This window comes from Chanodichthys erythropterus, chromosome 21 (assembly GCF_024489055.1).
Source record: "Chanodichthys erythropterus isolate Z2021 chromosome 21, ASM2448905v1, whole genome shotgun sequence".
Taxonomy (NCBI): Eukaryota; Metazoa; Chordata; class Actinopteri; order Cypriniformes; family Xenocyprididae; genus Chanodichthys; species Chanodichthys erythropterus.
The window spans coordinates 24,058,363-24,081,062 of record NC_090241.1 but is presented as its reverse complement, the minus strand read 5'-3'; the positions used below and the strand labels follow the sequence as shown (position 1 = coordinate 24,081,062).

General features: G+C 36.9%; 1 protein-coding gene across 5 annotated transcripts in view; it reads left to right on the top strand.

Moving 5' to 3' along the window:
- Positions 1-22,220, top strand: part of opa1 (OPA1 mitochondrial dynamin like GTPase) — a 45,122-nt gene extending 22,902 nt beyond the window's left edge. For all 5 annotated transcript variants that reach the window (XM_067373491.1, XM_067373490.1, XM_067373492.1 and 2 more), the window contains 9 exons: positions 883-1,035; positions 1,169-1,277; positions 1,353-1,432; positions 1,584-1,724; positions 1,829-1,945; positions 2,499-2,592; positions 2,763-2,873; positions 18,506-18,574; positions 19,950-22,220. In XM_067373491.1, the coding sequence (XP_067229592.1) occupies positions 883-1,035; positions 1,169-1,277; positions 1,353-1,432; positions 1,584-1,724; positions 1,829-1,945; positions 2,499-2,592; positions 2,763-2,873; positions 18,506-18,570 (870 nt within the window). In that variant the 3' untranslated portion in view covers positions 18,571-18,574; positions 19,950-22,220. The remainder of the gene's footprint in view (positions 1-882; positions 1,036-1,168; positions 1,278-1,352; positions 1,433-1,583; positions 1,725-1,828; positions 1,946-2,498; positions 2,593-2,762; positions 2,874-18,505; positions 18,575-19,949) is intronic.
- Positions 22,221-22,700: the final 480 nt, after the last annotated feature.

Genomic DNA, 22,700 nt, shown 5'->3' with positions numbered 1-22,700 from the left:
ACATTAGTAACATGCTAACGAAACATTTAGAAAGACAATTTACAAATATCAGTAAAAATATCATGCTATCATGGATTATGTCAGTTATTATTGCTCCATCTGCCATTTTTCGCTGTTATTCTTGCTTACCTAGTCTGATGATTCGGCTGTGTGCAGATCCAGACGTTAATACTGGCTTGTGTAATCCCTTAAACATGGGCTGGCATTATGCAAATATTGGGGGCGTACACCCTGACTGTTACGTAACCGTCGGTGTTATGTTGAGATTCGCCGGTTCTTCGGAGGTCTTTTAAACAAATGAGATTTATATAAGAAGGAGGAAACAATGGAAACTCATTGTATGTCTTTTCCATGTACTGAACTCCTGTTATTCAACTATGCCAGGGTAAATTCAATTTTTGAATCGAGGGCACCTTTAAATGTTTTTGAAAGAGATCTCTTATGCTTACCAAGGCTGCATTTATTTGATCAAAATTACTGTAAAACAGTAATATTGTCTAATATTATTAGTTAAAAAGAACTGTTTCTGTTTGTTATATGTTAAAATGTTATTTATTTATGAATTTTCAGTAGCCATTATTCTACTCTTCAGAAATCATTCTAATGTACTGATTTGGTGCTCAAGAAACTGTATTATTATTAGTAGTAGTATTATTATTATCAATGTTGAAAACATTTAAGAACTGCATTTGCTTAAAATAGTATTTTTTTGCAGCAATGTAAAAATATTTACTGTCACTTTTGGTCCATTTAATGCTGAATAAAAGTATTAATAAAAAAAATTGTGTGTAAAAACACACAAAAGTGATGTAGAACACCATGTGATAATAAAAATTCTCTCATCCTGTGTTTAAATCTATCCTCTTTTCTTTTCTTGCTCAGGTTGCTTGGGAGACGTTGCAGGAGGAGTTTGCCCGTTTCATGGCAGAATACAAAGGGAAAGACCAGGATGACATCTTTGATAAACTTAAGGAAGCTGTCAAAGATGAGAGCATTAAACGACACAAGTGGAATGAAACAGCCATGGACAGCTTGGTAAATATCATGTACAATACCAGAAATTCAATATAGAATTTATTATCAGAGATAGTAGATTATTTTGCTAATGCAGCACACAAGGGTTTCTTGATTGCTGTTGGTAAATGTTACTCATGTATGTGCGGTACAGAGAGTGATTCAACACAACGCTTTGGAGGATCGTTCTATCACAGACAAGCCCCAATGGGACGCTGCTATTCAGTTCATGGAGGAAACGCTACAGTCTCGCCTTAAAGACAGTACGTCTACCCTTCATAAACCCCTTTCATGTCTCTCTGTGTATGGAGTGTGTGACTCATCTTCCTGTGTTGCAGCTGACTCAGTAATAGCAGATATGGTGGGGCCAGACTGGAAGCAGAGGTGGTTGAGCTGGAAAAATCGAACACCAGAGCAGGTTGGACAGACAACACTAAATATTTGTCCACACATTTTTTTTTTTTTTGATTGTTTTTATGATCATGGAGATATAATTAAGTGTCACTATTTTTGTGGTATCATTAGGTACTAGTGAAAAGAGTCAACATAATTTTGTTTCCTAATTGTAGCACATCCGTAATGAAACTAAAAACGAGCTAGAGCGTTTGTTGAAGCTGCATGAAGATCACACAGCTTACCTGGCCAATGATGAGGTCACTACAGTACGCAAAAACCTGGAGGGCCGGGGAGTGGAGGTGGACCCTGTACTGGTCAGTGAGACCCTAAGAGAAAATATCTAGCATTATCTGCACATTTGATTTTATGCCTTTTTTTTTTGTAAACTAATGTATGTATAAATGAATTTTCTCTGTAGATCAAGGACACGTGGCACCAGCTCTATCGACGCCACTTTCTGCAAAAGGCATTATCACATTGTAACCTCTGCCGGCGAGGTTTCTACTATTACCAGAGACACTTTGTAGACTCTGAGGTAGAGAAGATGCCTGTTTTTTAGTAAAATTTAATAAAAATAAAAAAAGTTTTGGAAAGTGTTTTTGAGAATTAAATGTTTAATTAGATTAAATTGATCTAATTACGCTTATTTTTGTTGTTTAAGAGAAAAAAAATGCATAATTAAACATAATTAAGCTTTTTTTTTAAGTGCAAAAGTTAAACAAGTAAAAATTATTAAAATAAATATGTAAAGCCATTTAACATTTAATTAATCTCAATTGTATAATGATCACCCTTGTTGTCTGTATTCAGTACTAAAAAATTATGAAAGTTACTAACAGGAATTTATTTAAAAAGGAAAACCAGATTATTAATTATTCATAACAAAACTGAAGTCATTTGAACTCTTTGTATAACTGAGCTGAATTATCATCATAGCATTTTTTTTTTCTCTCTCTTTCAGCCAAAGACTGAAAAGTTTTGGTGTTTCCCTACTTTATACACATAGTTTCTGTAAAATTATCTTTGTGTTGGTTCATGTTAAAAGGTTATATTTAGCTAATATTTTCTCATATTTCTCTGTGTTTCAGCTTGAGTGCAATGATGTGGTTCTGTTTTGGAGGATCCAGAGGATGTTGGCCATCACAGGCAATACTCTTCGACAACAGCTCACTAACACCGAAGGTAAGCTTTCCTGCAAAGTCGTCAGTTTTGGTTGATAATCAGCACAAATTGTCTCCCATTATTAATTAAACAGACTTCAGTGGGAGGGAACAGTGACAGACTACTGGTAGCATTTACATTCCATGTTCAAACAACACAAATAAGCAATTTTTTTTTGTGTGTGTATGCAGTGCGGCGCTTGGAGAAGAATGTTAAAGAAGTATTAGAGGACTTTGGAGAGGACAATGAGAAGAAAGTCCAGCTGATCACAGGAAGGAGGGTTCAGTTGGCAGAAGACCTCAGTAAGTTCATTCTCAAACTTTCTCTTCATTTAGCCTGTAAACATCAGCAAGATAGGTCGACCACCAGAGGGCAGTGTTGTTTTGCACTTAAGAGTCCATTCATTTGGTCTATATGGGTAATTTTATCCATTTATCAAATTTCACTCCAGCATTAAATTTCCATTTTTCTTGTTGCATTTACAAAATTCATTTTTTTTAAATGAATACTTGTTTATCATGTTTATCAATCCTCTTTTTTTTTTAAATGCAACAACAGTTCAGTTGATTGATTTTTTTTTTTTTTCTCAATTTTTTTTTTCCCTTTGTTTTTTATTTTATTGTTGTACAATGAGTCAGAAAGGTTAATTAAATCTGCCTTTTTTTTTTTTCATAAAAAAATCAGTTTCTAAGCATTTCCTCTCACATTTGAATTCTAAAAGTTTTTTTTAAAGGGACAAAACTATTTGTACTTCAGTGTCAGGTCTCTATATTTGGAATTCCACTGTTTTCAAATCCTTTTGTCTGCTGTACCCTCTAACTCATTTTAAGTGATATTAGTTCAAAATAGGGTACGGATAGCTTCCCACACACTCTCCTCTCTCACACTCCCTCTCATTTTTTCCCTGTTCCTTCCTCTGTTGAGGCTTGAACCCTTAATTGCCCTTCACAGTGTGGGAGACAGTGTGAGAGAGCTCCTGGCTGCACACTGCCTGCTGTCTGTCATGTCTTCAGCCCTGGTTACTGTTAAACACTCTGTTGATTAAAGCAGCAATTTGTGGAGGCACGACTGACATGCTCAGACTTGATCTCGCGCAGACACACGACTCGCACACACGTAAATCCCAGTGCTGTCATTACCGTGATAACAGAATGAGGTAATGGCACTGCCGCCCAGGTTAGTGTGTGCTTAGACACAATGGTCAAACTGCCCATACAGTGTCTTGAGTCGTAAACAGCCACTCTGCCTTTTCTATGAAGAATTTCTTTGTGTATCTAAGAGGCCTCTCTAATGTTTAGTGGGCACTGTCTCTTTTGACCAGGTTGACTAGCTTAAGTGTCTTCGCAGTGGACAGGAAAAAGCAAGATGGTAGTGATTTTATCCCATAACTACAAATATCTTCCAAGAATGTTTTTATCAGTCAAAAAAGCGTTGAAGCTTTGAAAAGGTGCATTCATACAAATGTTTTGATATGCAGTTTTATATTTTCTGCTTTTTTTAAGAGACTAAGTCTTTAGGACACAGTCTTTCAGGACAGAGATGGACCATGTTAACCATTAAGAGTGTTCAATCTATTTTATACCATGCCTGAATATAAAGACCAGGATGTTGGTTTTTTTTGGTTTCGTGAGCACGTCCACTAGTCTAGGTAGATGTCCATCCCTCCACTGTTTAAGCCCGATGCTTAAACCTTAGAGTGGATTCCTGTGCTGTAAAGCATGACGTTGCCTGGTGGATAACCAGCACTTAGGGAAAACACAAGCATGACCTCCCAAGAAGTGGCTGTTATGCTAATAAAAGCAAGTCTGGGCATGCATGCATGCATCAGTGCCCTAGCTGTTGCCACTGCACAAAACACATGGTCACTCTATTAAGGTGCAGTCAGTCTTTATGAGAGAGTTGGCTGTAGTGACAGGTCTTGGATTGTTAATAATGGTTGCCATGATATGAAAAACAATGGATGAGTTTAGTAAAAAGTAACATTTAGGGCTGCTCAATTGATCACTTTTGAGATTAATTAACTTTTTAATGGTGTAAAATCCATTAGCACATTAACATAGTTTTTTTCGCTTTAAAAGTGCTTCATTATGTTTTGAGACATAGGATAGCCCGATAGCCTCGTGGGCAGTGCTCTGACTTGTAGCGTAATTGCGCCTCGAGCAACCCAAGTTCAAATCCCATCTTGTGGTCCCTTCCCGATCAAAAATGCCAAAAATAAATATTGGGGAAAAAAAATTTAATAAAACAAAAAATGAATAAAACAAAATGAATAATTTTAAAGTCAAAAAACAAATTCAGCATTTTTATACTCAAAACGTTTAATAAAATAAATGTAATGCCATTTAACATTTAATTACCATTATTTAATAGTCATTAATTTCAAAAGACCTTATTAACAGGGAGTTTATTTATAAAGGCAATCCAGATATTATTACCCATTATAAAGTTCATTAAAATTTAATTATTATCATAGCTTAACAAGTACAACATACACTACCGTTCAAAGTTTGGTGTCAGTAAGAATATTTTGTACTTTTTAGCAAGAGCACATTAAACTGAAGTTACAGTAAAGAATTGTACATAGTTACCAAACATTTCAGTATCAAATAAATTCTGTTCTTTTGAACTTTCTATTTAGCAACAAATTCTGGAAAAATTTGTTTCACGGTTTCTACAAAAATATAAGGCAGCACAACTGTTATTATGATATTGTGAAAAGAGACTTTAAAAATAAACGTATATGTTGAACAGCATTAAGTGGATTACATCTACACATTTTAAAACTGTATAATTGGAAAATTATTGGCAAATTTTAATTATGATAAAAAAACCCTCATGATTTATATTTTAATCTATTGACAGACCTAGTAACAATACATTGAATATTGCTGATTAATAGACACATTAAGCATTGATCTGACTTCATTAATAAACAACATGCTTTGAATTGAAGCAGAAACTGTTTCTCATTATAAATTAAGTAATTTCAGACCCAGCTGTTTTCATCCTGTCGTCATTGTGGTGTGCTTTTGTTTTAAGTTTGAAGTGGAAAAAGGCTTTTCTATTTGGCATTAGTTTACAGGAATCATAATGGCTTGATCATGTGCAGTATCATATTATATTCAGTTTTTCCATTTTCTTTCACAGTATATTGTCATTTTTTTGTGTGTAAATGGGATAAATCAAAAGCATATTTGTATAGTTTTCAGACCAGAGGTTTGCCAGTGTGTTTAGTGTAAGCATACTACTGTCTGTTCTCTATACACAATTTACGCAGCTTTGTGTTGTACAAGAGGTGGTGTTTTTGTAAGTGCATTAGCTTTGCCAGTCTTTTTCAGCCACTTTTTGTGGTTTCTGCCACATCCTGAAGGGATATGCAAAGAACGTGAGTTTGGACAGAATCCTGGCTATTTCCAATTTCTTTTCAAATAACAGGGAGGAATTTGTGGGCCTGTCTGGCCTTGCCGCCTTTCCTGCGTGAGGTGGCATCATGTTCCCAGGGTTCCTGGAGCTTTTGATGTATTTTGATGTGCTGTCTCTGCTTCCTCTCTAAGAGAACAAATGATCTTATTTTGACCGCACTCACCTCCTAAATTCTTAAAACATTTAAACAACAGCGAGCCTTTCAAACTGGCCTGGTTTCAAACACCAGTTTGCTACTCTCAGATGATCCCAAATTAATATGGTAACAGCTCATAAAATTTAAGTGATTTTTTTTCTTGCAATCTTAATCAAACTCTTTAAAAAAAGGTTCTTCAGTGCCATCTATGGTTGCATGAAGAACCCTTAACAATAACCCTTAACCTTTGCATTGCACAAAAGGTTCTTTATCAGTGGAAAATAGTTCTTTAGATATTAGAATCTTCCTCACACTAAGAAAAAAAAAATATATTTAAGAACTGTTCACTGAAAGGTTCTTTGGGTAATCCCAAAATCTTCTATGACTTTGTAACCTTTGCAACCTTGTAACCTTTGGCAGTTTTAGCTGATCTAAAGCTTAAAATGAGCTTTTATTTCTTACCTTGCTAGAATTGTTGACAAAAACAAAAATCCCAAAATTTCCATAATTTTAATAACCCTAGCATACTCTCTCAGTTGGCTCCTGCTAAAGTTCCATCCACTCTGAAGTATCACTTTCTGACCAGCAGTTTTGACAAGAGTCTCTTAGATGTTTGCCTTCTGGAGAACTTCTTGAGATTTTACAAATCAGTGAAGCCCATTACTCATTACGAAGCACTCTGAGCGTTGTGCTTCAGTTCACTTTGATGACGCTTTGGTAGATACAATCTTAGACTGCATTGAGTTCATAAAATTGGACCTTTGATGTCATTGATATATTTCTGGATTGTGATTTTTAGAAGGTGGAAAGTGGGCGATTTATTTTGGGAATATGTCTCCAAACCACATCTATTCAACGTCGCCCACCTTACAAGACCCAACAGGAAAAGATTCCAGAATCCAGTAGCGGACGGGAGGGGTTAGGAAGCAGGGGGATTTCAAGCTCCATGCTCTTTAAATCACCTATGAGCTGTTGTTACATGCTCTCCGTCTTGCTCCCTGTTTGCCTTCTTTTTTTTCTTTTTTAGATGGATTGGAAAAACTGACAGCTCCCTTCATAAAGCGAGAGATGTATTGACGGGCTCATGGAACCTGGGGCTGGGCCAGGGGTTGAGTCCAGCTCACACGAGGCCATGAGGGGCTATTACTCCCACAGGTGCAGGGAGCTAAGCCGCTGACCCTGGTCTCACCTGTCTGCCTTTTTGAAGATGAGGAGCTGGGGGAGGACAGGGGCACTTCCCTTAACAAAGAGAAAAAAAAAATTGCCCCTGGGGCAAAGTCTGGTGTTAAGAGCGATTTGCCCTTACTTGCAGGCAGGCAGGCAGTGAGCTGCTCTGGTTTCACACTTGGGGATTGTGCATGTGTGAGTGAGAGAATGGGAATGCGTGGGATTAGATGTGCAAGATGGCTGCATTCAGGCTTGTTAATGTGGCTGCTGCCTGTGGGTGATGTGTCGTGTGTGCGCGCAGTGCCAGGGCAGCTGTATGGCACTGTGCCTTCGCTGGAGCTCTGCCCACATCGCTAATATGCAACTGCAGGCACGTCAGGAGATGGCTTTATGAGTATTTGATTTACCTAATAGACTCAATTCAATTACAGCAATCCAGGACGTGCGGGGCTCCCTGTCTTGTCAGCCCGTATGACAGTCATAGACTTGGCTCTTAGTTTCTGTTTCATTTTTTTGAATGATGGAAAATTGATGTATAAACAGCCAGCGTAATAATTTTTTTTTGGGGGGGGGTTTAAGGGCCCTCTAGCACTTAAATTAGTCTTTGAGACATGGCAACTGAAGTGTGAATGTTTTTTTTTTTTCCACATTTTGAGCATTACTCTCACTTTTTATGGGGTGACAGGACATTATTGTAGAGAGGAGGGGGGATCAAGACAAAAATAGTCTGGCTCAAACATGCAACCCTGCAGCAGCACTACAAGTCTATAGTTGTGTATAAATAAAAGCAGCTGAAATAATTTATGTTTTAAAAAAGTTTATATGTGCTAGAATCTTTATTTTATTGTGTTAGTTTTGGAATCCATTATTTTTTACATTTTTTGTGAGAATAACTGAGACTAAGGGGATTGGAAATGGGGCCACATGTCATCGTTAGTGAACCACAGGCCAGAGTATTGGAGCAAGTGTCTTACCGTGCGTTCACACTGCCGCCGGTGGTCGCCTTGGCTGCCCTGCCAACAACGCTGTACTGTTCGTTCAAACCGCCGCCGACGGGAGGGTCAAAGCAGAGCCAAAGTAAATGATAAGTCGCGTCAACCAATTGAAAGCCTCTCAAGCGAGGACCTCTACATTCTACATTCTAATCCGAACCGCGTCATAGCTCATTACCATAAAGTTAACCTGATTTCAACTCTTCTCGACGCTCTCACCGTACAAGACGCCCCGCGCCGCTCTCGCCGGAGCTTAGTATTAACGCAGATTTCACAATAAGATTCGATTTTGGGATTTAAGAATCATAATCGGTTAATCGAAATAAAGCTCAATTAAAATAATTGAATCAATATTGTAGGGCTGTCACGATTCCTTGATTAAATTCAAGCACTCAATTTTAAAAACTGAATTTTTTTATAATACATAATGTACATAAGATGATTATATTATGTATATTATGTATTTTAACAGTGTTGTTCAATAAAACCATATGATTACTTGCTTTTGATACTTTCTTTGAACCAAAAATGATTGACTCATTGTTATTATAGGTTGATTGGGACACTTTTTACCATTGCGGTGTCTGGAAAAAATATCTAAATCAACCTGAATTCACCCTATATGTATTTTAAGTCATTTTAAAGGCTTACGTCTTTGCTTAGGTCTATTTTTATTACCACAAAAATATCAGACTACTCAATTAATCGTCAAAATAATCAACTGATTACTCGATTACCAAAATAATCGTTAAAATTGGAGGTTACAGCTTCTCCACAGTTTCATCTCCTGCAAGGATTATACAGAAGTTAAACCAGCTCAGTGTTGTGCAGGTCCTTGAGAAATGCTGTTATGTTCGGTCTCACACTCCCCCTCATCACCTTTACATCATTTTGTCTCTGAAAGGATGACATGGAAACCAGTTTTAGTGCTCAATGAGAACCACTCCTCCATTTCCTCCTAGTGTAGTGATGTACTGTTGCTGCCCCTGAGCTCTGTATACACAGGGTTTAACTGTGTTTGCATGAGGCGTTAGGTCACCACAGAAGCTGGTGTACCATCTCTTTACAGTGTCTTTCTCTCTCACTCTTTGTCCTCTATCCTTGATGTTCTTGCCTTTTATTGGTTTATCTGAAAGCTGGGAATATGAAACTTATGGCGCATATGGTACAACTCAGGTGTGACCTGTTGATCTCTGTTCGTGATGTTGCCCTGGTAGCTAGATTATAGAGCTTTTCTTCAAAGAGATGAACTGAGAATTTAAAAAAAACAGTGTTATTTTAGTCTCATTGATATACACAAGTGTGAACATTGTACTATAAAAAAATATCCTGTAAGTTTCAAAACTTCCTTGTTAGTCCAAAAACAGCTTTAATTGGAACAAAGTTCAGAAAATGACTTGTTTCGAATTTTGTCACATTATTATTTTGTAGTCTAACAAAAGATTGCCTCTGCAGAAGATGATCAACACCTACTTCTATATCATTACATCTTTAGCCCAGTCCACGATACAAAAGGTGTTTGATTCCCAGATACGGAAGAGAGCACGTAGAGAACGCTGCTTTTGTTATTGTTTTGGCCTAAGCCATTCACTGTAATCCTGAATAAAATTTTCAGTGAGCGACATCTTCAGTTTTGTCATCAGTAAAACATTACAACCTATTTCATTTTATTTAAAACATGACAATTGAAAGAGATGAACTACGAATAGCCTATAAGAACAACAGTGTGACAAACAATGGTACATTCATTCATAACTCTTTTTACACTAAACACCAAGTCATTCTTTGTCAATTATAACCGTGGTATCTCCAAGTACTTAAACTTTATTTGCCACAACCAAGACTTATAAAGCATATTTAATATTCATAAATGTTTCACATTGTTGGCAAATGTTTCAGCTATGTAACAAAATATTTTTAACATCAGAAGTAGGGCTGTATGATATTGGAAAAAAAAACCTGACGTTACGTGTATGTTCAAGCTCAAAAAGAAGAGAAAGAGATCTGAATTCAGTGTTTACATGCTGTCTGTGCGGCTCTGTGTGTGTGCACAGATATCGATTGTAAAAATATATATCATGCAGCCCTAATCAGAAGTTTTGAGAACAAAACAGGATAGAAAATAGTTTATTTCTTATAAATTAGGAAGTTTGTTGATGTAAAAATCTTCAGAACATTATAGTGGACATCAGAGAACATTATAAAAAATTTTAAAATATGCAGTTCATGACCCCTTTAATTTTTTTAAAATATTTAATTTATTATATTTATTAAATTTCATGATTATTCACATTTTACATATTGTATTTTAATATATTTCATAAATAACTTTATAGTTTTTTAAAGTAAAATAATTAATTCATACAGCTATGAAGTAGTAACTCCATATAGGACACTTTTCCAAGCCAGATTGGGTACGTGGTGTTCTCTTCAACTGGCAACTTCTGAATCATTCTTACTGTTGAGCCCTGTATTCACCTGAGAACTTGTTTGTATTGATTTATGCAAATGATTGTTCAGTTCACTAAAGAAACTGATTCAACCAATGAAATTGTATTGAAAACAAAACAGCACGCTTTAGGATGTCACCCATCAATTTATGGAGAACTATATGCACTTGTCTTTCATCTGTGGCCAGCTTCTATGTTTTTCCTCCTCTCACTCTCGCCTCTTCTTTCTCATACGTTCCCACCATATTCCCTGCACCCCGTCACTCTGATTTGAAAAGCATATTTTTGGCCTGCCCCTCTAGTGACAGAAAGACGATTATGCCTTTCTTTCAGGCTGAGAGGAAACCGCTCCCATCTCTAAAACAGCTGGAGCGAGCCCCCCTTCCCCCTGAAGCTGGCTTGTGGCCCAGTCTTCCCATGCAAGCTGATAATGGGCCGCCCACTCCCACTAACGTATCCCCGCCACCCCACCCAAGTGCTCTCAGAGGTCCGGCTCTCCACATATAAATCTCTCAACACTTGTCCCAGTGAAGGAAGTATTTTCCCTCTTCTCTCTTTTACAGTCACCCTGCCTCCAAACCTGGGGAAGCGGAAGTTAAATGAGTGGGAAATGGACCGGCAATCTTGCATTTCCATTTCACCATTCGTCCCTTCGCAAAAAGTGCCTCTGGGGTTGGCAAGACCAAGTCCCGTTGTCAGTAGGTCTCCTGCAAGGCTGTTCTCAAAGCCTCTGCACACCACACTATACATCTATCTGTCAGATAGTATGTTATGAGGTAATAGGAAAACCATACATTTCCTTCCTCGCTCAGTAAAAATAGAGCACTTGTTGCAATGCCTCACCTTCTGGACCATTTGAGGTGACACTGCATGACATAGTGCTGCTCCTTTATCATGTCTTTGTTCAATTCATTGTTAAAAAACGGATTTACAGAAGCTATAATTTTAGTCCCCGGCATCACTTTAATATATTCTGCAAACCTCTGCAAAAAAGTGTGTTTTTCTCTTTTACATCCAGAGTCCTAATGTTGAACCCTTAACCCAGTGCACAGTAAATGCGATGTCCCACCTAATGATCCATTAAATCCGGACCTAATGAAAGGCCTCAATGGATTTCTGCACACACATTAGCCAGTTAAAATGACTGTAATATTCAGACAGATCGGGTTCCACATAAGTGGGGTTAAAGGGATAGTTCACCAGAAATGAAAACCATTTACTCACCCTTAGTGTCGTTCCAAACCTGTATGAATTTCTTTCTTCTTTGGAACACAAAATAAGATATTTTGATTATTTTTGTCTTTATAATGAAAGTCACTGGGGTCCAAAATCACATTGAACTAAACTGCATGGACAGAAAAACAGAAGTTTTGTAGAATGTCTTCTTTTGTGTTCCAAAGAAGAAAAGTGAACTATCTCTTTTAGATGCCCATCAGTGGTGCAAGGAATTAGAGGTGGGATGGAAACCAACTGTGACCACCTGCAGTTGTGAGTGCAGGGTCAAAGTAGGAACTTTATGCTGACTGACATGCAGCTATGAGATTGTTCTTTCCAGCGAGGGTAACTTTTGGTCTCAAATACTCATAGAGGGATGGCCGTCTATTGTCCGGTTGACTGTTTTCTGGCTGTTCCACGTCTTGACTTGCCCCTGTCTTACCTGTGCCAAAGCCCTATAATTAAATGCTTATTGGAGGCCAGGTTGGAGGGAGGCTGTGAAGGGGAGGTGAGGAGTTCAGCGTACACCTGGGTTGATACAAGGCTGTCTGTACAGCCCTCATAAGCAATAGTCTCTCACACAGCCTAAGGGGAAAGTGAAGTGAAAATTACCATTAGATGCACCATCAGATGTTGTTCAAAGTTTCTGACTGTTGGGTATATTGAAATTCCAATACAGGGATTAGGAATGTCATTTAATGTTATGGCCAAAAACTAATAAATTTCCATTTTTTTTGGTTTAGAATGATGTGAGTGTGGAAATGATTGCAGAATTTTCATTTTTTTGGTGAACTATCCCTTTAATATATCCAATATCAACCAATTCTGATGAATTGATATTTTACATATTTATCTTGCATGTAATGTGATGTATTTTCCATTGTAGTCACAGGTTCACATTGTGATAATTGGCATAGCTCTATAGTATATGGCCTAAAATGTGATTTTAATAAGTGGATCTAGAGGTAGAAAGTCCAGAAAGATGACATTGTCATATTTGGACAAAAGGAATATATGTGAGATTTGTTTGTCAAGAATGTAATTTTTAGCTAGTCGTGTTAATGAAAGTTATATCTGGAAATCAGCCTACTAGTGACTTTATAGTTGTCTCTGCACTTTATACTGTAATGGGGAAGTCTTTTAACTTCAAGAAATTACGCACTTTATTTAACTGGCCGTGCATACGTTTTCACACACTCAAATAAGCCAGTTATCTGAGGTAAGCTGGAAGCTACCCTCATGTTGAACCCTGAGGTTCTCCACAGCAGAGCTCCGGCAGCAGTTCCTCTCCTCCTTGTGGTCATATCATATGTTTTAGAGATAACTTGGAGAGCTGATTTGTGGAACTGCCGTTTTCCATGGAGTTATGACACCATCATGTTCTTCAAAATATATTATTTTGTGTTCTGCAAAGGAAAGTCAAGCAGGTTTGGAACATTTTTTTGGGTGATCTATCAATTTAAGGACCTCTCTGGTTTTCTGTTTGCTGCTTGAGAAGCTTTATCTTAGATGTTAACATTTCAAACGTTTTTCTTGTCACACGTGTTCACACCTGACAATGATTTCCCATAGACCGTCTTCAGCAGGTTCGTTTCCGGGAAAACATGGTGGGAAACGTGAGCTGCTGAAAAGGCTGTTGCCACATTTTAATTTCTTTGCCATTTTCCCCATTAATGGTCGTGCTACTTGATGGCAAATACCGAAGGCCACCATTTATATCAAAAGGGATTGAGTTTCTCTTCAGCTCCATCTCCTTGGCGGTATCCCGTGCCCTGACTCTCGCTTTTTTCCTCGTCCTTCTGTTCTCCACGGCCACACTGTTTCACAGTCTAATTACAGGTCAATTAAGGGCTTTCTCCAGCCTTCTGCCGCTCCGGCCCAGGAGGCTTAGAGGCCCGCAAGAGTGGGAGTGAAAGAGATATCATTTCATGTGGAGATCAGGCGAGAGCCCCTTTCAAAGAAGGGATTGAGGAGGAATCCTGAAAGAGAGAAAGCTACCACACACCTCCCCAAAAGGAGGCTGCTGGGACAGGGGCCAAAGGATTATGGGAATATTCATGACCAGATAAAGAGAGAAGACCTATGAATGGATGTGTCCAAAAGCTCATCTCTTAGGTAAACAGGGGTCTAAATGGAGTTTGGACCCTGTTCTCGGACTCACAGAAGCAGGGGAAGGAGCAGTTCTCTCTCCTGCGTCACATTTCCGAGGCACTGAAAAGAACGGTCTTGTTTTGGCCTTTTCTTAGCCGACATTCTGCGTTCCTCCATGTGGAACAAACAGATGGTGACCAGAAATAAATATCTGTTTCTCACAGTCTTTTCAGACACTTTAAGCTCATATACACACAAATTCACATCATCCTTAGCTGTCCATTCTTCTTTAAAACTTCACTGGCTGTAAACGTATTCGTTTTCAATTTGACAGTTTCCATGGACTTGCTGTTGCCCCCGTGCATCACGTCCTCTTGATTCATACCATGTCCAGTCTTTTAGAGTTTCTATTTGTGTTTACAAACTAGTCTTGGTGTGTTATAAAAAAACAAGCCACAAATTCCATTAACAAATAAACAAACATTATATAAATACTATATTGCATTTAATGGTTACCTTATTTTAAGATTTATTTACTTTTTCCTTTAAAGGGTTAGTTCACCCAAAAATTAAGGAACACAAATTAAGATATTTTTGATGAAATTCGAGAGCTTTCTTGCCTCCGATAGACTGCAATGTTATTACCACTTTCAAGGGCCGAAAGGTAGTAAAGACCTTCTTATAATAGTCCATGTATAAATCTAATAATCGAATAAATCTAAGAATAAATGCTGTAATCTCTTCAGGAGCGCTGTCCCTTTAAGAGCACATGTTGCTGGGAGATGCTCTGCACAATTGCAGAGCTGTGCACATTTGTGCATATATTTTTTTAATAATGTTCTGTACTTTTTTATAAAGTGAAGTTAATTTGTATTATGCAAATTATTTATTTTAGTTTTTTTATATTCTTTTTTTTTTCTTTACTTCTACAAGTACAAATTTATAATATTTTTTAAATTTATAATTCATCCATAACATGAAAACAATTATCTCTTATTGGTAAATATCAGTGCTTCCATAATAAATGCACAGATCTCTATTATCCAGTGACATGCAATTAGATCAGGTATCCTCAAAATTGTTCGTATACATTTTATGCCGCTGTCCTTAGTACTGTTGCGATAACTGAAATATCGTAATGCCACGCTATTGATGAGCCAACCGCAGAGGACTGCAAAAACCGCAGCAACCATGATATTTGCATGTTTTCTCTTTTTTGAAAGGTTATGTCCAACTCATTTTACACTTCATACATGTGTACTAAATATTAAATAAGTTAATAATGATAGCAAATTACCATGGTAATTTGTACAGAGGCTCTGTAGATTTGCACTTAACAAGCATAAACAGACGGTGAACGTGAGAGCGATCGACCGAGCGCATGCGATTACCTGCGTTTGTCCTTCAGGCCGAGACATATAGGCCTATTCGTGAAAAAGGTTGTCGTCTCCAAGAATAGAAATCTCTCCCTTAGCATTGACACATTACTGGTCAGCTGAGCCTTATAAAGTGGCGCTCAAAGTTAAAATGATTTCAACAGCTTGCTTCATTACATCTATCTTTAAATATATTAGCATTTTGAACGTGTAGTTGAATGAACGGTTTAAAGACTTAAAGACAGTCCATTGCCGCCACCTTGTGGCACAACAATGTAACTAAACTGACAGCCCGTCTGGAATGCGCAGAGATGAGTAGTTCTGCTTATACTCGTGAAATATTAGCAGAAAATCCTGTTTAGTCAGATTCGAGGATCGGAACTAACTATTTTAAATATAACGATAGCTCTACGATCTTACTGTCAGGTTTATGTTCTGTTATGTAGACCCTTATTTTGACATTCTCTTCTGTTACTTTACTTCCTGTTTCAATGCTCTATTTGGTTTCATTATTGAATATGACCGCGTGTATGTGTGTGTATATGTATATATATATATATATATATATATATATATATATATATATATATATATATATATATATATATATATATATATATATATATATATATATATATATATATATATATATAATATACAAACCCAGTTCCAAAAAAGTTGGGACACTGTACAAATTGTGAATAAAAACAATGCAATGATGTGGAAGTTTCAAATTTCAATATTTTATTCAGAATACAACATAGATGACATATCAAACAGAGAAAATGTATCATTTTAAGGGAAAAATAAGTTGATTTTAAAGTTCATGGCATCAACACATCTTAAAAAGTTGGGACAAGGCCATGTTTACCACTGTGTGGCATCCCCTCTTCTTTTTATAACAGTCTGCAAATGTCTGGGGACTGAGGAGACAAGTTGCTCAAGTTTAGGAATAGGAATGTTGTCCCATTCTTGTCTAATACAGGCTTCTAGATGCTTACTGTCTTAGGTCTTCTTTGTCGCATATTCCTCTGAATATGCCATGATTGTAATTGATGCAGTATGTGGTCTGGCATTGTCATGTTGGAAAATGCAAGGTCTTCCCTGAAAGAGATGACGTCTGGATGGGAGCAAACATATGCTCCCATCCAGACGTCATTCTAGAACTTGGATATACCTTTCAGCATTGACGGTGCCTTTCCAGATGTGTAAGCTGCCCATGCCACACGCACTCATGCAACCCCATACCATCAGAGATGCAGGCTTCTGAACTGAGCGCTGATAACAACTTGGGTTGTCCTTGTCCTCTTTAGTCCGGATGACATGGCGTCCCAGTTTTCCAAAAATAACTTTTTTGATTTGTCTGATCACAGAACAGTTTTCCACTTTGCCACAGTCCATTTTAAATGAGCCTTGGCCCAGAGAAAACGCCTGCGCTTCTGGATCATGTTTAGATATGGCTTCTTTTTTGATATATATATATGTATGTATGTATGTATGTATGTATGTATATATATGTATGTATGTATGTATGTATATATATGTTTGTATGTATGTATGCATGTATGTATGTGGTGGTAAAACCACAGATCACGCTATTGAGCCACTCAAAAATACCGCAAGGGAAATTCCTTAACCGCGACAGCCATAACTGTCCTGCATTCTTCAGAAAAGACCATGGATGGCTTGAGTTTTATCTCCACACCTGCTGTGTCACAAGGCCCTTTCCAAAACTTAATGCCTGTTATAGTCACTAACCTTTTGTCCCTAGGCACAAAAAAGATGCTCAAAGTCTAAGCCATGAGATTGCGTATATGTGTTCAGAAGGTACTGAAGGGTCATGTTTCCAGGCTTCAGGATATTTGTGAAAGTGTTTGTACGTGTGAGCACGTGTGCGGTTGTGTGTGGGTCTTAGTATTGTATTTCAGACCTTAGAGATTTCAGATGTCCACAAAGGCTGTCTTATTTCTTTCATCCTACACCTCTGAGGAGATTGGGGAATCCCCACACCACAAATACACCTAAAACGGCTGCACGAGCCTCAGATGACCGTATTTAGTTACAGCCACAAACTTGTAGGCCAATGTCCACTTGAAAAGCCCAGTTAACTTGTTGTCATATGAGACCTTAGATTGTTTGTTCTCACACTATTAGGCCACAAATGGTCTTGCATGAATACATAACTTACGTAATAGCTCTGCTTCAAAACCTAGTGAGCTGCCTCACTGCAAACTGGTAATTGAGCCTCATAAATGACTGATTTGGAAGTTACACTGTAAATTTTTTTTTTAAATTTATGGTAAAATACAGCAGCTGTGGTTGCCAGAAATTTACTGTAAAAATACGGTAGCAACATTTTAGACTTTACAGTAAAATACCGTATTTCATTAACTGATATAGTATAATGTTAATTTTCCAATCTATTGATGAACTAATGTCGGTTTTAAACATTTATAATACACTGACAACTACAAAACACAGTGGTGATGAGTCACATGATGAATCAGTTTGTAAGACCTTGACACCTTGTTGTGAGATTTACCCATGCAGGAACAGAAATTCTAAATGAGAATGAAATTGTATTTCATATTTTAAAGGACATCATCTTGGAACATTTTCTTACCTTCGCCCCTCTCTTTCACATAGTTAAAAGTTGTCACCTATTACCACTCCTCCTCCATGACTCCCTGAAGGGGACAGGCTTTGAAGTAGCATGTGGAGGTGAGGAGGTGCAATAGAACACCACCTCTTCATCATCTGCTCCTTAACCGCACACACCTTTTGAGTGCTGAACTGTCAGTGGCCACCATCTGCTGTTTGGGAGACAGAGAATATACCCACAGTGGCACTTGACACGACTTGATACTTTATCTGCAAGAAAACCTACAAATATTTTTATGCATACGAGTCCACTTGAAAGTGCGTGTCTGCAGTGATGTGGCCAGGTTAGGGTTTTTCCCAGTAGAAGCTTGAACTTGAGAAGACAAGTGATTATCATCCAGTTCAACGAATGGTAATTCTGTGCCATTGAAATGGCAGCATTATTAGTATGTGGTTTGCTCACATTTGCATTTTTCTTTACAGAAAAAGTACGTGAAATTCAGGAGAAACTTGAAGCCTTCATTGAAGCTCTTCACAAAGAGAAATAGAGCAGTAGGTGGTTTTTATTTCTACTGCATGGATAAAGAAAACAGTAGAGAGAAAGTGATAGAAATAGTTTGACGTTTATTGTTAATGTAATTATAATTTATACTTTTAATAATTAGTTTAAATATTAAAAATAAAATTGATTTTATTAATGATTTTTTTGTAGTGTATTTTATTATTTTAATATAAAAATATAACAAGAAATGCAATAAAAAAAAAACTAAAAGATAAACTATGCATTCTCACTTGTATGTAAAAAGACTTTGTCACTTTTCATCTCTTCAATGCCTGCTCATCTTTTTGTATAAAGTAATGAGTTATTTTCATTTGGAGATTTTGATATACTGCATGAGATGCAATTATGCAACATATGTAAGTAATAGAGGGTATGCGGGTGATGTCACCGTCGGCCATTATGACTGCGGTTACACCCACTGAGTGGCGGCATTGGTTTTCAGCGTGAATGCCTCAAAAAACACACAAAACACATCCAAAATGGGAAAGAGCTTTGTGATTGACTGTACAAATAGCTTTGACACAAAATCTGAGGTAAACTTTTTACAGAAAAAATAAGCAAATGGATTGCTGCAATTCACAGTATCAGTTGGACTCCAGGCAGAGAAATGTGGATTTGCAGTTATCATTTTGTGTCAAAATGTTGGGTTTTGGGGTAAAATCATACCCTATATATTGTATTGTTATATATTGTGTTGACAACTCATCAATTAAATATTTACCATCTTATATTCTGCATAATTGGGTGTTTTTAAATAAATACTGACAAGTTTTAGGGCTGGACGATAAGCCGATTTATATATATATATATATATTATATATACACACACACACACACCTACACACACCTACACACACCTACACACACCATTGATAGTGTGATCACTCCGATTTAGACCTTCCTATATTGTATAGTTATGTAAAGAGTTCACAGGCAGATTTGCTTTCTGTATTTCCCCAGCTTCGAAATCAGGCACTTATAAATGTCAGGAAACACGATTCCTGGCTGCATGTCAGTATCCATGGATTAAGTTTCTTTTACATGTTATAAGGAACACTTTCAAGCCCAACCTAGTGTTTTACTCGGCTTTTCGCAGTTTCCCCTATTAAATCCAGTCATGCAGCAGGTTCTTTTTCCACTCAGCCCAGCTGAGGGAGTGTGTTCCGGCGGGAAATTGACGTTGATGCATACCCTCTATACATTCAAAATGTTAAATAAATCAATGGACAGCCATAATTAATAAGAATGGGTTGTTATATAGTGTTCATTGTAGTATTAAAGTTTATTGTTATTATAAATGTACTTATGCTTTTTGCTGAAATTCATGATCTGAGAACTAAATCTTAATGTTTTGTCTTCTTTCAGGATCATCTTGTTTCTGGAGTCATGCCCTTAGAGAAGAAAATGCACTGATTAAATACAACATCTTTTTTGCTCTTTGCCCTTCTAAAATGACTTTCTTCCTAGCTTCTCGTCTTGACTTTTTTTAAACGTATCTCCTCACACACACATGCACACACTCACTGTTCCTCCTTAGTAACAGTTAAAGTTAGTGAAGTGAGCTGGAGTCCCTTTACATTTGCTGCATATTTATTCAGTGTTGGAGAAAAAGCACTTACTTGGCTAAAGATGGTACATGTCAGAGTGCCATGCTTTATTCTTACTTCCTCCAGTGCTTAAAAGCCACCAATGTGTTCACCAGACATGTTCTCGGAGAAACCAGTCAGACAGACATGCACATACGTCTTCTCCCATCCCTCCTTCCCAATAAATGGCTTTGTCCGGGTCTCTCTTTCCCCTGACTTTCTTTATTAATTAAGGTGATGCTTATGGATAATCCACATGGTAAAGTGCATCTGTTGTTGATTGGCCTTGCTGTGAATAGAGAAAATGTTCAAAAATGTCATATCACTAATTGCCGCCTTTGTTCATCATTTGGAGCTGGGATTTTACAACATTTAGACAAAATCTCTCTTATGACATTCACAGTTAGGGAGGGCACATTTAAAATTATATGACTTAACATCTTACCAATAGACCACCATATAAATCCTTTGTAGTTATTTTGTAGAATCTGATATTAATAGTACAGTAGATCTCATCTTCACCTCATTGTTGATCTTGAAGATGCAAAACATCGAGACATTACGTCATCTGCTCTCACAAATGAATGAAAATGCAATGGCATATCTGTTCCATTACTTTGGCTCTACAGAACATTTCCTCTCACTTTGTTTTTCTTTCTTTCAAAATCAAATCTTTCAAAGATTTTCATCAGTCATCTTCAGCTTTAGTGCACTTTTATTTTTTGCTTGCACATTTTATATCTCGCATCCTGGAATTTTTGTGGTCTGTTTGGGTTTTATATAAAATCCACTTTCATGTCCTGATAATTTTGAGTGTAAGGGACACAACACCTTTGTTCCTGGTTGCTCAAAAATGTAAATGGGTAAATATATATGTACTTGTAAAGTATCCTTAGAGTAAGTTCATTGAAGTCATGGATCTGTTGTCACAACGGGAAAATATATGAGTGTAACAAAATATCTGTCGGTAGATTTGAGAATGTTTCCCCCCTTTTGTTGTAGATTGCAATGTTTGCATGTTGTACCCAAACAGATGTGGTTTATTTATTAAATTGGTGTTTAAAAAAGTAATAATAAAAGTGACTTAAAGTATGTTAAACAGATCTCTATTTAAGATGACGTGATGGACGATATCCAACATGTGCAGAAAATTTCCAGCTTTATGACATTTTTGCTTGCTGCAACTTTGACGATTGCTGTTTAACGTTTTGTCCAGTATCACAGTGTATGTTTTAACCTTTTTAAAAAAACTGGTTAAATTATAATTCATTTGATGCACTTATTGAAAGAGCCACAGTTTGGCCGTGTCCTGGCCTCATCTTTCTCTCTGTCCAGTTTTTGTGCTTAAATGCACATAACCAGAATAAACTCTAAATTTCTCACTCATCCCAATATTGTAATTAAGAAAAAGACTAGATCAAAAGTCCTTAGCAGTTCTCAATTGGTGGGTCGCCTGCAGCTCAAAAAGTAAAAACATGGTGCAAGCTACGCCACTGTTGTGGGTTTGATTCCCAGGAAATGCATGAACAGATCAAATGTATACCATGAATGCAAAGTAAGTCACTTTGGATATACCAATGCATCAGTGTTAAACAATGCATATTCATTTAAAAATACATTTAGAAACTAAATTTGTCATTTTTTTATTTAACCTGTTAAATGTTAATAATTGTGCAAATAGTTGACCTTATGCAGTTTGATTTTTAAGGGAAAATTCTGTTACTTCATGTCATTTTTTTCTTCGGCCGAACACAAAAGATATTTTGAAGAATGTTGAACCAAAGAATTTTTGTTACCTTTGACTTTTATTTATTGGAGAAAAAAAAAAAAAAAACTTTCAACAAAAAAGCAGAAATTTCTCAAAATATCTTTTATTTTCCACAGCCATATTGTAATAAAATAAGGGTAAATGATGACAGAATCTAGTTGAATCTAGATTATTCAAACCGCTAATCAAAGGGTTGGTTTACCCAAAAATGAAAATTCTGTCATCATTTACTCATCCTCATGTTCCAAACCTGTAAAACTTTCATTCATCTTCGGAACACAAATAAAGGCATTTTTAAAGAAATCAGAAGAGATTTCTGTCCTTCCATTGGCAGTCTACGCAATTACCACTTTGAGTCTTCAAAAAATTCATTTAGTTTGTAAAACGAATCCGTATGAATCGAGTGGTTTACTCCAAATTTTCTGAAGACACATAATCGCTTTATATGATGAACAGATTTAATTTAGTCTTTTATTCACATATAAACATTGACAAATGCACATAAGGTAAACAGAAGCTCAAGCATGTTTGCTTGATGTGCGAGAACCAATGAGGTTCATTCTAGTGTAATACGCAGCACATTTGAGCTTCCACAAGAACCAGTGAGGTTTGTTCTTGGGCGTTAAAGCAAGTATGGTTGAGCTTCTGTTTATGTTCGGTGATCAATGTTTATATGCGAATAAAAGCCTAAATTCAATCTGTTCATCACATGAAGCATTCAAGTCTCTTCAGAAAATTTGGACTAAACTGCTCGATTCATAT